Source organism: Protopterus annectens, chromosome 5.part0 (genome assembly GCF_019279795.1).
Source record: "Protopterus annectens isolate FY-2018-M chromosome 5.part0, PAN1.0, whole genome shotgun sequence".
In the NCBI taxonomy this organism is placed as follows: Eukaryota; Metazoa; Chordata; order Ceratodontiformes; family Protopteridae; genus Protopterus; species Protopterus annectens.
This window is the reverse complement of record NC_056735.1, coordinates 1,410,677,217-1,410,695,130: the sequence shown is the minus strand read 5'-3', so window position 1 is coordinate 1,410,695,130 and position 17,914 is coordinate 1,410,677,217. Positions and strand designations below refer to the sequence as shown.

Sequence of the window (17,914 nt, the reverse complement as noted above, 5' to 3'; positions counted from 1 at the left end):
ACCAAACACCCAGCACCTTTAAGGAGCCAAATGCTACTCCCCATCCCACATCTAAACCGTATGTGAACAGCTCCTGAGAGGGAAGAGGGGGATGAAAAGGCAGCCCTGCATTGAGACAACTGCTGAATCCACCAATGAAATTCCTTCTTGAGACAATACAGAAGAGGAACTACAAATCTGAGGGGATGCACATGTTGAAGCCAAACTGATTTCAGAAACCAGTGAAACTTTCTCATGTGGAATTTGGCCAGAGGGAGCATTGGAATATTGGAGGCCATGAACCCCTGAGCTCTCAGAAATTATATGGCTGTTATTTTGAGAAATGGAAATGAGAGTCAAGGCCTTGGGAGGAAGCAGGTATGCCAGCACAGGCACAGTCTGGATCTTGCACCCCAGACCAACATGGTCCTGAGGAGGAGTCAAAAAAGACTTTTTGAAGTTTACTGTGAACTCCAGGCTTTGGAGAAGGAAAATGGCAAAATGAATATTTTGCAACAAGATCTTTGGAGAGGATGCCTGAAACAGGAGGTTGTCCAAGTAAGGAAAGACTTGGATCCAAATAAGCACCTTTGTGTGCAGGCCATACAGTGAAGTACCAATAACCATGAATAACCACATGCTGTCCAGGTCAAGAGTGTGCTCCAACTATTTATTAGTAAAACAACAAGTAAAGTGCTTTTGTCTCCTTCAAGGACTTCATCAGAACCTGATGTCATATAAAAATCACATGACTTATATACAACTTAAAACATACATCACCCAATCACATTACAACCTCATGTGAGTTCCTTACCCTATGAGTGTCCATCATATGTTACCATCAGTGGAAAACCAAGTCACTGTCTGAAACAAAAAACAATATGATAGAAGCATAGTAAAAACCGAATAAAAACCAAAGTTTTCCTACAATTATTTGTAACAAAACATACATAAATATACCCACATTTCAACATGCGTCTATGGTACAAAAATTCTGTTTAAAATTCTATTTAAAATGCATATACTTTTAAAATAAGCAAAATTAGTGAAAAAAATATTACAGTTTGGCATCTCTCATTTTAAGTACAGGACTGATCATGACATTCATTTAAACCTGGTTTGTGCATTGCATCTAATGTAAATTGCCATAGAAGTTCCTTTTATTCTAGTTTTATTTCCCAAGCTCCCCCTCTAGCCTCTAACAGAACTACTTCTAAGATTCCAAAAACAAACAACTTATGCTCCCCCACATACACTAGTGTGTTTGTACAACACATTGTTCTTATTGCATTTCCTTATGTTGTATAGGTGTTCATAAATTCTTTTGGAAAGTTTCCTCTCAGTTTTCCCCACATAAAATGAACAACAAGGGTCACAGAGGGTTAAATACACCACTTGTATTGCAGTCTCCTCTTGAGAAAGTAATTTTATTGTTGAAACTGTTGCTCAGAACAATTTCTGTTTCGTTAAATATGTGGTGGTAGTAACTACACCTACCACATTTGGTTGTTCCACATATATGGGGTTTGGGGTCCCTCTCAACACTTGTTTAATGCTCTTGTCAACCTTGTATGTAAATGTGGGTTGTTTCTCCTATGTGCTGGAACACCTATCAGTTTTTAGAATGCACCAATTCCTTAGAATTATATTATTTACTTTCCTGTTCCCTTCATTGAACTTAATCACCATAACGTTTTGAAAACTCTTAGTATCTGTGTTTTTACTCTGTCCTATACTCTCTAGTAAATACGGCTTCCCCAGTATACATGGGTATCTGCTCTCTCTGTTGCTCACCACTTTCTCCCCAAGTGTTCTTAATTCCTGTAGATAACCCCTCTCTAAGAACATGGATTTTCATTAGAGTTCATTCTAGCTGCATGAATGAGTTGTCCCTTTACCAAGTTCCTTTTACAGTAACCTGGAAGTGCAGAAAACCATTACAGTATGCATCCTTTCTGTAGATCGTATATGTGTAAGTTTCATTCAGTATTCTAAGAAGAATGCCCAGATAGTTACTTTACTCGTTACTTTCCCTGGGATACCAAATGCTGCTGGAATCAATGGGTTTCTATTGGTCAAAAAAACAAGGGTCTGGAGTAATGAATCCCTGCAAAAGGGCATCTTCTAGGAATAAATCAATTAATTCATTACTCCAGATACCCTTTGTTTTTTGACCAATAGAAACCTGTTTATTTGGTATCCCCAAAGTACACAAAAGTGTAGAGGACCTCCCCTTACAGGTTAATTGTAGCTGCACAGGGATCAAAGGCATAACAGACAGGAATGTTAAACAGGTATGCAATAAACACATGCATGTCCTAACAGACTCATGGGACTTGACGTCAAGAGTTCCAAAGACTCAACTTGTTTTTTGACGGCTGAAGTTGTTGATCTTTTTTCAAGTATACCACACCAGGAAGGTTTGAAACTTTCTGAAGATACGATCTGAGAAACCAAATTGTTTTCTGTTGATGACGCACGCTTCTTGGTAGACTTGATGGAACTTTACTAACCAATAATTTCTTGTACTTTGAAGGTGAATACTTCAAACAGGTTAGTGGAGTGGCAATGGGAGCGGCATGCTCTCACTTTTGCAAACATAGTGATGTTAGGATGGAAGAAGAGGCTATAGTAGATTCAATCTAATACCCACTATGGTCCTACTATTTTCGATTTTTAGATGACCTGCTTTTTTGTATGGAAAGGGAACCCCACAGAGATTGAGTCATTCTTGAACTACCTCCAGGGCACATCAACCTTCCTGAAGTTTATGCACACTAAGAACATAGACAGCATAAACTATCTGAACAGTCATCTTAGAATACTGAATGAAACTTACACAAATGCGATCTACAGAAAGGATACATACTCTAATGGTTTTCTGCACTCAACAGTGAGCATCCAGGTTACTGTAAAAGGAACTTGGTAAAGGGACAATTCATTTGTGCGGCTAGGAAGAACTCTATGAAATTTTGTTCCAAGTAGAACTGGAAAAAATGACATCCATCTTCTTAGAGATGGATTAGCCACAGGAATTAAGAGCACTTATGGAAGAAGTGGTGAGTAACAGAGACACCAGACACCCATGTATACTAGTGAAGCCAGACTTACTAGAGAGTATAGGACACAGTAAAAACACAGATACTAAGAGTTTTCAAAACGTTATGGTGAATAAGTACAATGAGGGGAACAGGGACAAAGAATATAATTCTAAGGAATTGGGCCATTCAAAAAACTGATGAGTTGTTTCAGCACATAAGAGAAACACCCACATTTACATACAAGGTTGACAAGAGCATTAAACAAGTGTTAGGCACCCCAAACCCCATAAATTCGGAACAACCAAATATGGTAGATGTAGTTACAGCCACCACACATATTTAACAAAAGGGACATTGTTCTGAACAACAGTTTCAACAAAAATAAGTTATGTACTTACCATAACGTTCCATGTGAGGTGTTCATCTCGCCTTTGTTCTTACACACGGGTTCGGAGCCGATCCTCTGCTGCGAGTCCACCGCATTGCAAAGCTCTGCATCTTAGAGAAGCTCGAGACCAGACTATATCCCATAATCCTCCCTGCTATTCCTCAGATCTAGTTTGCGAGAAACCAAACCGCTAATCATCACCTTGGTGCAAGACGTACACATTCACATGGTTATCCATGAACATTCTCTGACTATAATAAGTGATGCCTATGGGCGGTGAACTATATCCTAATGAGGACACAGACCAAAGAACCCTAGAAAGGAGTAAGAAAATCCCGACCAGACTCTAGTCTTACCTGTTCTTCCATAATATGTGAAGGGGGGGGGGGGAATGGAGGGAATGTAAGAACAAAGGCGAGATGAACACCTCACATGGAACGTTATGGTAAGTACATAACTTCTTTATGTGAAAGTGTTCAATCTCGCCATTTGTTCTTACACACGGGTAGCGTCCGTAGCTCCATCACCCTGGGTGACTCATGGAAGAACGTTCCTGAGCACAGTGGAACCAAAGGATGTCCTGTCCTTGGAGGTCCTGTCAACCTTATAAGGAGTGATAAATGTATGAGGTTTAGCCCAGGTAGCTGCTGCACAAATTGTGTCCAAAGGTAAGCGAGCTGCATGAGCCAAGGAAGTGGACACGGACCTGGTAGAATGAGCCTTAGGCTTGAAAGGTAATGACTGATTCTTAATAGAGTACACAAATTCTATACAATCGGAAAGCCATTTAGATAAGGTACGTTTCGTGACTGCCATACCCTTTTTGTTGTCTGCAAATGAAACAAACAGCTGATCTGACTTTCTGTGATCTTTAGTCCGGTCCAGGTAAAATCTCAGCTGCCTATGAACATCCAACTTGTGCAGCATATACTCCAATTTGTTTGTATGATTCTTGAAAAACGTGGGGAGCTCTATGGATTGGTTGATATTTAGGACAGAACATACCTTGGGGAGGAATGACGGGTTTGTGTGCAAACAGACTATCTGGGTGAAAGATCAAGTACAGTGGCCTGACTGATGACGCTTGTAGCTCTGATACTCTTCGAGCTGAAGTGACCGCCACAAGAAATAGTGTCTTCCACGATAAGAACTTTAGGAGGCAGGATGAAGCCGGTTCGAAGGGAGGTAACATCAGTTGTGACAATAACAAGTTCAAATTCCATGGGAAAAAGGGCTCCCGAATGGGTGGACGAAGGTGGAAGTTTCCTTTCATAAAAGCCTTGCAAAGCCTGTGAGACATAATAGAAGAGCCCCCCTCACCAATATGAAAGTCAGATATAGCCGCCAACTGTACTCTCAAGGTGGAAGTTGAGGCCCCTTCGTGAAAGAGAATTGATAAGAATTCCAGAACTTTGTGTAGTGGAGCTACCAAGGGATCTATGTGTTGGCTTAATGCCCAACATACGAAGTGTTTCCATTTGCTCCTGTAAAGCTTTCTGGTGGAGGCATTATGAGAGGCAACCAGAATGTGTTGAACTGCCGGAGAAAGAAGATCTGACCTGGCTAAAGAGGGAAGCGGAGCAGCCAAGCTATCAGTTTGAGGGATTGAAGAGATGGGTGAGGAACTCCCGACGAATGAGTCAATAGATCTGGTACTGGGTCCAGAATCCAAGGTTCCTCCTTTTGATGGGCTCGAAGAAAGGGGAACCATATCTGCCGAGGCCAGAATGGCGCTATGAGTATTATCGCCCTTTCCAGGTTCCTGGCTTTCTGTAGAAATTTGGGAATCAACGGGGTAGGAGGGAATGCATACAGAAGACCCAGGGGCCAATCGTGCACCAGTGCATCCCTGGGAACATCCCCCAGAGGGGGTAGAAGGGCAAAGTAACTTCTGCATTTGGCATTCAACGGGGATGCAAACAGATCGCAGCAAGGCTGGCCCCATCTGCGCCCCATCTGCGGAAGATCCTTTCTGCCACCTGTGGATTGAGGGACCACTCGTGAGGTAACAGGATGGCTCTGCTCAACCTGTCTGCAATGACATTGGATGACCCCGGGATGTGCGTTGCCACTAGAAAGCGACCCGTGGACTCTGCCCATTGCCAAATTCTCATGGCCTCTCTGCATAATGGGTAAGACTTTGTTCCCCCTTGCTTGTTTATGTACCAGACCACAGACATGTTGTCCGTCTGAACTGCCACTGTTCCCAGAGGTAAGAGAGCTTGGAAGTGCTGCAACGCTAGGAACACCGCCCTCAACTCCAGAACATTTATGTGCAGGTTGTACTCCATGTTGGACCATTCCCCTTGGACTGTTCTTCTCTGAAAAAGTCCCCTCCACCCTATCAGAGAAGCATCCGTGGTTATTGTGGCCATCGGGTTGGGTAGGACAAACGGACGACCCATTGTGAGATCCTGACTGTTTACCCACCATGAAAGATCTCGTTTTCAAGAGTTTGTTATTAGTATCTCGTGCGATAAGGGTAGCTGCTGGAACGACCATTGCGTGAAAAGCAGCCATTGGAGGACCCTCATGTGCAATCTCCCCATGGGAACTGCGATCAGAGACGTTGCCATTAGTCCTAGAACTTTTAACACTAGCCTGGCTGGGGCTTTCCTGTTCTGAAGAAGAACCACCACCTGTTCTTTGAGGGCTGACGCCCTTAGTGGAGGAAGCTTTAACAGTGTTAACCGTGTATCTAGGTCTGCTCCGATGAATGAGATATGCTGTGAGGGCGATAAGGCAGAAAATTCCTAAGTGGGAACAAAGGTCGACTGTGTAGTCTCTGGCTTGTACAAGACGATGCCTGGTGGTGGCGGTGAGGAGCCAGTCGTCCAAATACGGAAACACCCGGAATCCTTGCCGTCTCAAGTGAGACGCCACTACTGCCATGCATTTGGTGAATACCCTGGGGGCTGAGGTGAGTCCAAAGGGCAGAGCTCGAAATTGAAAATGACTAGCTCCCAGCCGGAAGCGCAGGTGATCTCTGGACGGCCAGGCCATTTTGATGTGGTAGTACGCGTCCTTGAGATCTATTGAGCACATCCAATCGTCCTTCTGTAAGAAGGGAAGGATCGACTGTAGCGTGACCATCCGGAACTTTTCCTTCCTTACGAAGGTGTTGAGATTGCGGAGATCCAAAATCGGTCTCCAGTCCCCTGTCTTCTTTGGAACTAAAAACAACCTCGAGTAAGTTCCGGATCCTCTTTGGTCCGCCGAGACTGGCTGGATGACTTTTTTTGAGCAGCTTTGAAATTTCTACAGCTGCTGGACCTCGCAGATGGGGTGGCACATCTGGAAGTCTCCTTTGTTGAGGTGGGGTGGACGTAAAGGGAATTATGTATCCTCTGGTTACTATGCTTTTTACCCAAGAATCCGAAGATTTAGCCAGGCTTGTGGGTATAAAGCCAAGCAACCCCCGACCGCCTCCAGAGTAGGACAGTCGGGCCTCCATTCAAGAGTGCTGGAAGGGCTTCCCCAGAGACTGTATCCCTGTCGCCCTGATTTTGCGGACCCCCTCTGCCACTGGGGCGGCGTCTTCCATTTCTTCCCCCTCCTCTGCCTCTGGAGGGGGCATCACCCTGTGTGGCTTGGAAAGATCCCGGAGTCTTACGGAACCACATTTTTCCGCCTCGTTGCCCTTTGGGGTACGGCCTAGATGGAGCGGAAAAACGGACCCCAACAGCAGACAGGGTCTTCCCCTCTTGCTCACACCGAGTTAGAGTCTCCTTTACTTTGGGCCCAAAGAGTGTGGCACCATCAAAGGGGGCGTTGGCAAAGGAAGACTTGAAGGCTTCCGCAAAGGAGCACAGTTGCATCCAGGATTGTCTACGGAGAGCAAATCGCTGAAGCTGCAGCTCTACTCGATCCTTCGGCTGCATATGAGATGAGCCTCATGGATGAGTTTGCTATTGAAGTAAGGGTGTTGAGTTGTGCTGTCACCTTATCTGAGACAGCAGCATCTGTGTTACCCTGGAGGGTATCTCCCAGTTCCTTAATGAGATCCCTCTGTAGACGTATAAAATGTGTCAAATAGTTTAGTGAACGCATGGAAAAAGTTGCTGAACTAAAAACGCGCTTCCCATATCTGTCCATAGTCCTAGAATCTTTATTAGGAGGATGAACAGAAGAGGATGAACAGAAGAGGAAGACTCAGACATTTCCTTCTTCGTGGCCGCCGCCACCACCATAGCGTCGACCGGAACTCCTAGGCCTTATCCTGGGGGGGGGGGGCCGTGATAAATTTGTTTGGTTTTTGGGGGACCGGTTCCACTGTGTCCGGTGTTTCCCACGCCCTTCGTGCGATCAAGTCCATCAATTCATCGAAGGGCGGGGTCACCCAGGAGGTAGAAGGTTGAGCCCCAAAAGCCTTCAGCAACACCGACTCGTCCTCAGTGGGGGCTAGGGACTGCCAATCACCCCTCTGTTTCAAGATCTCCAGGATGTCTGCAAATGACACATCCTCAGAGGGGGATCGTGGGGACCCCTCTGGCTCATCCAAATCGGTGTCAGACGTTAGAGATTCCTGTGGGGAATCAATGTGCCTCCTCTTGCACAATCTCTTCCTCGGAACCTCATCAGAGGGGGCTTCTGGTGAGGTCTCCGAGGAACAGGGAGCACCCTCTGGGGCTGGCTGAGGCAATGGGGCTCTACGCTTAGGGTGAATCGTGGGAGCAGAAACAGAAAGCGGTCTGGTTTCTCGCAAACTAGATCTGAGGAATAGCAGGGAGGATTATGGGATATAGTCTGGTCTCGAGCTTCTCTAAGATGCAGAGCTTTGCGATGCGGCCGACTCGGAGCCAAGGATCGGCTCCGAACCCGTGTGTAAGAACAAATGGCGAGATTGAACACTTTCACACAATTACTTTTTCAAGAAGAGATTGCAATACAAGTGGTGTGATGTACTTAACCCTCTGCGACCCTTGTTGTTCATTTTATGTGGGGAAAATGGAGAGGAAACTTTCCAAAATAATTTATGAACCCCTATATGACATAAGGAAATGCAATAAGAACAATGCGTTGTACAAACACACTTGTGTATGTGAGGGGCCATAAAAAGTTTGTTTTTGGAATCTTAGAAGTAGTTCCATTAGAAGCTAGAGGGGGGCTAGGAAAACGAAACTAGAATAAAAGGAACTTCTATGGCAATTTAGATTAGATGCAATGCACAAACCAGGTTTAAAATGATATGTTGTGATCAATCCTGTACTTAAAACGAGAGCTGCCAAACTTTTTTTTTTTTTTTTTTTTTTTTTTTTACAAATTTTGCTTACTTTAATAGGGTATATGCATTTTAAATAGAATTTTTGTACAATAGGCACATGTTTAACTGTGGGTATATTTATGTATGCCTTGTTACAAATATTGTAGGAAGACTTTTTTATTAGGTTCTTACTATGCTTGGATCATATTGTTTTTTGTTTCAGACAGTGACTGTTTTCCACTGATGGTAACATATGATGAACACTCATGGGTTAAGGAACTGACATGAGGATGTAATGTGACTGGGTGATGTATGTTTTAACTTGTATATAAGTCATGTGATTTTATACAGCATCAGGTTCTGAAGAAGTCCTTGAGGGGACGAAAGCGCTTAACTTGTTTTACTAATAAACAGTTGGAACACACTGTTGACCTGGACAGCGTGTGGCTCTTCATGGTTATAAAGACCTGGATCCCTTGAAGTCTACAAAAAAAAAAATCACAAGAGCGAGGCATTTGGTGAATACTTGTGGAGCAATAGAAAGGTCGAAGAACAAAGCAGAGAACTGAAAATGCCAGGAAGCAACAGAGAAACGTAAAAACTTCCTGAAACGGGGATGACTAGGGATATCATGAGAAGGAAGCAATTGAAAAGGCTTGCCAGCAGCTAGAAACATCGAGAAATCAGCAGGACAACACGTGTACAAGAATTTACAGTCCACAGGCACCCTATAGAACCTATCAGGTTTCTTGGGGGGCAGAGGGCTGAGAGTCTGGAGCCTTAGAGGCATTAGGAAAGGCACCTAACAAGACAGCCAAAACAGGAGGGACAGCAGAAGGTTTGGGAGAATCCATCTGCAGTAGCTCATAGTACCTTTTTTGTATCTCAGAAACCTAAGCATAATACCATTTAAAGAACTCCATCATCCTAGACATTGTGTCTCCAAATGAAATCTCTTCAAAGGGAGCATCAGGACTGGGTAGATCCTTCTTCATACCATCCATAACCTAAAAGAGAGGGGATTTTGGGAGTAAGCAAAGGATTCCTCATCTGAATCTGCCTCCTCCACAGAGGAATCCAGTTCTCTGGGTTTCTTAATGGAGGTAGATTCTTAATGGAGGTAGAGGAAAGTACAGTTGTATACCTACCATAAATGTAGATGTTTCAGTGTATTCACTGTTGCAGTCATTACTCTTGGGTTATCCTACTGGCAGGCTACCCGCAGTCAGCCAGAATTCCAAAGTCTAGGTCCGGCATCGGTTGTTGTTGCCTCTTCCCTGACGTCAGTGCGCCAGGGGTATAAAAGATGCAACAGACGCCATTTTCTTCAGTTTTTCTTGCCCCAGATATCAGGTGCCCCAATATTGAAGGGCTGAAAGAATATGCCAATAAAAATACGTGCACAAAAATAACATGTCCTTCATCTACAAGCAAATACACCAAAAAGGTTGTATAGGATAGAGAAGTGCAGATAAGTCCCAGCAAAGAAAAGGGGGATGGTGGGTGGGTAACCTGGACTGCAACAGTGAATACACTCGAACATCTACATTTATGGTAGGTACACAACTGTACTATGTTCATCGTGTTTCACTGTTGCAGTCATTACTCTTGGGTTGAATCCCAAAGCTGAGGTAGGGTGGCTGGGCTAAATAGGATTAGGACAGGCTATGAGGCCCTGCAGAACTGCAGTGGCAAAGCCTGCTCTGGACTTAGAGTAAAGAGGTAAGTGGTAGTGCTTTGTGAAGGTGTGCACTGAGCTCCAAGTTGCAGCCTCTAAGATATCTTTGGTTGGTACTCCTCTGAGGAGGGCTGCTAAAGTGGCTGCTGCTCTGATGGAATGAGGCCTAATGTCCTTAGGCACTGATTTGCCATGCTGAAAATAGCAGAAACGGATGCAATGGCCTATCCATTTAGAAATAGTCTGTTTTGAGATGGCCTTTCCTTGTGAACCTGCAGCATATGACACTAAAAGTTGCTCAGTCTTTCTGAAAGCTTTATTTCTGTCCAAGTAGAATCTTAACTGCCTGTGTATGTCCAAAGAATGCAGAATTTTCTCACCCTTGTTCTGTGGATTAGGATAAAAGGTTGGCAAGTGAATGGTTTGGTTGAGGGCCACAATGGACACCACCTTAGGCATAAATGTAGGGTTCGTTCTCAAGAGAAACCCTGTCTGGATGGAAAACGATGAAAGGTTCCACAGCCATAAGTGCTTGTAACTCTGAGACTCGCCTTGTAGAGGTTATTTCTAGGAGCAGAGCTGTTTTCCAGGATAAGAATTTTATATCTGCTGTTGATGCTGGCTCAAAAGTAGGCAGTGTGAGTTTTTCCAAAACATAATTGAGGTCACAGGCCGGAATTGGTGCTCTCCTTGGAGGCCTAATGTTTTTGGCCCCTCTGAGGTACTGCCTTATTAAAGGATGAGAAAAGATAGGTGGTTCTGTATTGCAATGGGCTGAAATGGCAGAGGCATGAATCTTAATAGATGAGAAAGAAAGGACTTTGTTTAGCATCTCAGGTATTGTAAAATCTGAGGGATATTTGGTACACATCTGTCTATGCCTTGTTCCTGGTTCCAAGCAGAGAATCTCTTCCATTTTTCTGCATAAGATTTTCTAGTACTGGGCCTCCTGGCCTCCAAGATAACATCCATAACAGCTTTTGAAAGAAGGGTGTTCTGAACGGCTACATTATCCACCATGCTGCCAGATTTAAGGTCCTGAGTTGGCTGTGCAAGATCTGACTGTTTTGTTGGGTCAGCAAGTGAGAAGTTTGAGGCAGTATCCATGCTGGACCTTGAGACAAGCTCTTCAGGATTGGGTACCAGTGCTGGCATGGCCAGTCTGATGCAATCAGTATCATTTTTGGCTTCTCTTGTCTGACCTTTAGGAGTACCCTGGGAAGGACAGGCAATGGGGGAAAGGCATATAATGTTAGATTTTTCCAGCTGAAGGATAGGGCGTCCACTTTCCATGCTTGCTTGTGATAAATCCTTGTGCAAAATCTCTGCAATTGGCAGTTGTGAGGGGAGGCAAATAGATCTATGTCTGGGCATCCCCATTTCCTTATTATCATGCTGAAGACTTGTGGATCCAGTTTCCATTCGTGGGGATCCATGAGGTTTCTGCTTAGCTCGTCTGCCAGAGTATTTGTTTTTTCTGGCAGGAATTGTGCTTGCAGGTGAACTTGAAAGGCCAATGCTGTGTCCCATAAGGTCATTGCTTGTCTGCAGAGGGGGTAGGAATATGTACCTCCCCGTTTGTTTATGTACCACATGACCGTAGTGTCTGCCTTTATCAGTAACTGTCCTGGATGAAGTAGGTCCTTGAAAGCTGTCAGGGCATTTTGAACAGCTAGCATCTCTTTTTGATTGATGTGTAGATGCATCTGGTTTGCAGGCCATGTGCCCTGAATACATTTTCCTGCCATATGGGCCCTCCAGGCATAATCTGATGCATCCGTTGTCAGTGTTTGTCTGGCTGGGGGTAAACTGAATGGCAGACCTTCGCTGTGGTGACAGGCTTCTGCCCACCATCGAAACTCCTGCTGCTGGCAGGGAATGAGTGCAATTACTGTCTCCAGGCTGTAGCAATGTTGAGTCCAAACACTTTTTAGGTACCATTGTAGTTTCCTCATATGCAGTCTGGCATATGGAATTAGTAGAATGCAGGATTGCCATGAAACCTAAGGCCTGCAGGATTTTCCTTGCAGATAAGTGGGTTTTTGTTGCCAAATTCTTGAAGTAAGTAGTCAGTTGCTTTTGTTTGCCTGGCGTGAGATAAGCCATCTGGGCAGTTGTATTTAGGCTTGCACCCAGGAATATTATCTCTTGAGAGGGCACTAGTTTTGATTTCTTTTTGTTTACTGTGTACCCTAGGCCAATTAGTAATCTTTTTACAAATGCCAGATGCTTGGGTAGAATGTCTTTGTTCTCTGCTTGAATTAGGCAGTCGTCCAAGTAGGGGTATATTTGAATTCCTTTTTGTCTGCAAAACACAATTACTGGTGCCAGGCATTTTGTGAAGACTCTGGGCATAGTAGATAAGCCACAGGGCAGTGCAGAGAATTGGTAATGCATTGAGCCAGCTATGAATCTGAGGTATCTTCTGCAAGATTGTCTGATTGGGACATGCAGGTATGCCTCTTTTAGGTCCAAAGTTATAAACCAAGCTTTCTTGCCCAGCATGGGCAGTAGCTGCTGTAGAGTCAACATCTTGAATTTTGGAACTTCCAGAAACGTATTTAGTATAGACAGGTCCAGTATTGGTCTCCAGGTTTTGTCCTTTCTGGGTACTAGGAAAAGTCTGGAGTAAAATCCTTGCCCCTGCTCTTGTTGTGGTACATGCTGAATGTCCCTCATACCCATGAGGGCTGCAATTTGTTTTTGTGCCTCTGCCCATTGATTGTGTGGCAGGTCTGGCATACCTTTTGACCTTGGTAAAGTGTGAAAATGGAACCTGTAGCCATGGGACACTATGTTTAGGACCCACTTGTCTCGGGTAATCCTTTGCCAATTTGATGAAAAAAGTGCTATTTTTCCCCCTAAAGGGGCTGCCAAAAGAAAAGTGCTTGGATCTGGTAGAAGAAAGTCATTGGGACTGTTTCCTGAAAGGTTGTGATTTGTCATCTCCGCTTTTGGAGATAGGAGCACCCCATGGTTTAGGCCTGGTATGACCGTGTTTGGGTACACTGGTGCCCACAGACCCTGGTATACTATCTGCTGAATGACAGATCAGGCTCATAAAGAGATTATTCAAGAGGGAAAAAAAATCACTGATGAGCTCTGTATGCAGCCCCAAATTAGACACCTTCTCCAGTGTACTGGACATCTCAATTAGCATAATAATGCCTGATAATTAAATGCCCTGACTGATATGTGCCTGATAATTAAATGCCCTGATTGAAAAGGAAAAGGATGTTTAAGCCAGCTTCCCAAAGAAATAAGAAACCCGCAAGCCACAGAGATTCTGACAGGTACAACAGCCAGTAAATGGGCAGTAAAATGCAAAACAGTACAAAAACGGTGGCTTAGTACTTTCTTTATTAAATATAAACTTCTTCAGATTACAAAAAGTGGATTTGAAATTTATATTTAATAAATAAAAGCACTATCTGAAGAATTTTATATTTAATAAATGAAACCGCTGATCTGAAAAAGTGGCCTGGGGGGTTTCTTAGTTTTATTTATTTACTTTTATAATTTTATTGTTTTTTTCTTATTTTTATTGCTTTTTGCATTTTTGTTTCACCAGCTTCCCAAAGAGGTCAACCTCCCTTGACTACTTCCGTGAAGGATGCATCACTAGGCTCTGTGGGGTTGGAGTGTTCTTCAGAGACACTATACCAATAACAGTGTCCCCTGAAGGACTCTTTGTCCAAAAGTCCCAGTTCTTTGAAGGTGGGGGCTCAGAGGACCCTGTATGGTCTCTTGGGAACAAAAGCCATTGTGTCAGGTTCCTTCCTTGCATCTGTGGAGATATGCTCCATCATATCACCAATAGGAAGGACCAACAATGAAGGTAACCGTAGGGACCTGAAAGCTTCCAGCAGAACTTTTTCTGAGGCTGATGGGGTAGATTCTGGTCACTTCCCTTCTCCAACATTACCTGTAAAATCTTCATGAACTTGGGGTCACGGGGGGAGGGGTGTAAAGAAGAATCAGCTAAAACAGCAATGTTGGTGTAAAGAAGAATCAGCCAAAACAGCAATGTTTGTGTGGGACTCCAGAGACTGTGAGGTGCAGTTGATGTGTTTCTTAAAACTCATTGTGCTTACCTTGCAGAACAAGCTGAAGAGGGTGACTCGGGGATTAAGATGAGCTCAGAATCTCAGGTCCTTTCCCACTAGATATCTTCAGAGGTTCTGTCCTGGTAACAAGATGATGTTGTGGGCTTAACAGCATAGAGAAAATGGTCTTTAGATAATGCCAGTAATTAAGCAGGCTCAGGGAGAGACCTATGCAAGATGAGTTGCAACAGAAGGATTGAGACTTGCTCACACCTGAAGCAGCACCACGGGCTCAGTACCAACCCATGACAGCAATACTGACACAGGATCAATGCTAGACCCAGTACCAAGCCCAGCACTGATGTCACATTCTCTGACCTTAAAACTGATGCAGATAAGACTGGTGTCAGGCTTGATGACAAGGTCTCAACCTAAGCCCCGGCCCCACAAAGATCGTTGACATCGTAGGCATCTGTTCCAACTATGGAACCAACAAGGAAGGAACAAGCTTTGTTGGTGTAAGGGCCGGCAGGGTACTGGCAGGCTCAAAGCTGGAACCAGGCCTGATGAGAAGGCTGGCAGAGATGACTAGAGAGTGACACTATCCCTGTTCAATCCAGACTGAGAGGGCGATATGACAACAAACTTCTTCTGAACCTGAAGTATGTCCCTTGAGAACTTTCTTTATTAAATTCTTGCAGAAATGGACTGGTGTGAAGAAACTGACTGCATGGCCCTGGCAAAAGGGGCAGAGAAAATGATGACCCATACAAATCCATCACTGAATGGGAGGAAACAATCCTATCCTGACTGAATTACATTTGAGCAGCCTGTGCACAAGATCTCCCACAAACTGAACAGAAAGCTTGGAGACCCTTGCCCTCATGAGATGACTCTCCTCTCCTTCAGTTCACTCTAAAAGAAGGGGAAATTCCGCAGGAGTGTAAGGCTCCTTTCTTTTAGTAGGCCTATCCCATGCCTCAGACTCTCTAAACCCAGACATGGTGGGAGGCTCCTGGTCATCTTCCCTAGGGAATAATCCTTTCAAAGTTGGTTTCTTCTGTCACGAATATTCCTTGCATCAAACTTGGCACATATATCCTACTTTTTTTTTTTTTTAGGTTAAGAACCACCAAAACACACATCTTACTTTAAATGTCAGCCCTTGTGAGGCAACCTGTGCATGCAGGACCTGCACTTTTTAAAAACCAAAGACTTGGCCATTAATGTAATATCACAAGCTACCAACCAAGTGAAAGCTGATCTGACCTTTCACCAATGCAAGATACAGCCAGCATGCTTAATGAAAAACTAATCTCTAACCTCTGTAGGACATTATACACCACAGGTTTTGACTTTATTTTTCTTGTTTAAAAACAAAGCTAATAAAAGATCTGAACAAGTGTAGAAAGGAGATTGTGAGCAACAGGAATGAGAAAAATAAAATGAAAGACCTCTCCAAAGGAGTGGCAAACTCCAAACAAATTAGCCTTAATATGAAAATAGAAAATAATGAGCAATTCAAAGCCAAATGAATCTCTAATTTTAGGCAAAACTGTCAAAAAAAGCTTGGCAATGTTTTAACTTGCAAGAGTACTGATCAGCAAACAAAATCTGGATGAAGATGCTGGCACTCAGAGCATTAGAAATGAAAAGAAAGGGCTGAAGCCTGGGAAAGTTTCATCAGTGTTGTTGTGTACAGAAAACAGTCATTTTACTATTAGTGGTTGAAGATTAGCCAGGCCATGTAAGAGTCTCACTTTCCTTTTACACCTGTAGAAAAGAAAACAAACACTGATCAGCTTTGTTGATGAACTGAGTTTTCTCGACATAGCAACCATGGTGCACGTGGTCATCGTTAAAAAGAAGCAGATACTCTCCTTGAATGGAGTATATAAAGTAAAGAAATGGTAAACATACAGTGTGACCTATGTTGTTATTCAGTAGCATTCTAGTATGAAGGAAGGATTTGCCTTCAAGGAAACTATCTTTCTCTTTATGGAATATAAGACTGAGAGGTTTAAAGGGCAGGAGTTATAACAAACAATCCTCTTAGAAGAGAAGTAACAGCCACAAGATATAGCCTTTTAGGTCAAAAACATCAGATCTGCTAAAGATGCAACTTCAAAAGGGATAAAGAATGACCTCTAACAAAGTAAATGTCCCATAGAAAGAAGAGGTGTGTAAAATCTTATAACCATAGATGTCCCTTCTCTTCTATATTGCAGTATTTTTTGCATGAGGGATCCTCTGCCAAGGGTGACCCAAGGTCTGGCCAGTATACAAGAGCTTTTAAGTACTGCTAGTACTTGAGACGTTGTATAAATGGGCTTAGGAGTATGATGGCCATAAAAGCTTAGGAGTATGATGGCCATAAAAGCGATATTGACACACACAATCCTCAGAACTGAATGTCACAAGAGGAACGTCAGCGTAAGGAGAAAAGTAGGATACCCTTCTATTTCCATGATGCAGTACTCATAACCTTTGAGATTTCCCCACCTAAGCGACCCGAACATCTGGCCAGTACATAAAAAAAGTACAGTTGTGTACACTTACCAAAAATGTAGATGTTTGAGTGTATTCACTGTTGCAGTCATCACAGTTGGGTTATCTGCCAGCAGGTAGCCCTCAGTCAGCCCAAATACCAGAGACTCAGTATTTCTGTGTCGGATGCTGTCACTCCAGGACTGACGTCAGGGGTATAAAAACAGACAGCCGATGCCATTATATCAGTTTTTCCTTGCCCCAAATGTCAGGAGACCCCCAAATAGAAAGCTAAGTTATGGTGGAGGAAAACATCACCAGTAAAAAGTAAATACCAATACCAATACCCCTGAAAGGGGGGAGTAAAGGCATAGAGAGTTTAGAGAGACAGAGAAACCAGGAGGCTGGAGGAAGGGAAACCAGGACTGCAACAGTGAATACACTTGAACATCTACATTTATGGTAAGTGTACACAACTGTACTATGTTCTTCATGTTTCACTGTTGCAGACATCACACTTGGGTAGATTCCCAAAGCTGAAGAAAGGGTGGAGGCAGTCAAGAAGAGTTGGAGCTGGCTAGAATGCCTTGCAGGACTGCTGTTGCAAAACCTGCCCTGGATTTAGAAAAGATAGGCAGGTGGTAATGCTTGATGAAGGTGTGTACAGAACTCCAGGTAGTAGCTTCCAGGATGTCCCTGGTAGGGACTCCCCAGAGAAATGCTGTAGAGGTAGATGGTGCCTTAGTGGAATGTTTTATGACCCCCTGTGGGGTTGGGTTTCCCATGGTGATTGTAGCAGAAATGGATGTAATGTGCTATCCATTTGGAAATTGTTTGTTTTGAAATGGCCTTGTCCTCCGCCCCTGTTGCAAAGCTGACTAGTAACTGGTCAGACTTTCTGAAGGGCTTAGTTCTATCAAGGTAGAATCTGAGCTGTCTGTGCACATCCAAGGAGTGCAGGATCCTTTCCCCTTTATTTTGAGGATTAGGGAAGAAGGTTGGCAAATGGATGGATTGGTTGAGAGCCACACTGGACACCACTTTAGGCATAAAGGAAGGGTTAGTCCTGAGGGAAACCCTGTCAGCATGGAA

The 17,914-nt window shown here is 43.8% G+C and overlaps 1 protein-coding gene across 3 annotated transcripts in view; it reads right to left on the bottom strand.

The window, feature by feature from the left end:
• CCDC82 (coiled-coil domain containing 82) overlaps positions 1-17,914 on the bottom strand; it is a 499,168-nt gene that overhangs the window by 160,636 nt on the left and 320,618 nt on the right. The window contains exon 5 of one of the 3 annotated variants that reach the window (XM_044071220.1): positions 794-843. The exons of the other annotated variants lie outside the window; for them this stretch is intronic. Coding sequence (XP_043927155.1) covers positions 808-843 — 36 coding nt within the window. The 3' untranslated portion in view covers positions 794-807. The remainder of the gene's footprint in view (positions 1-793; positions 844-17,914) is intronic. 3 annotated transcript variants of the gene reach the window in all.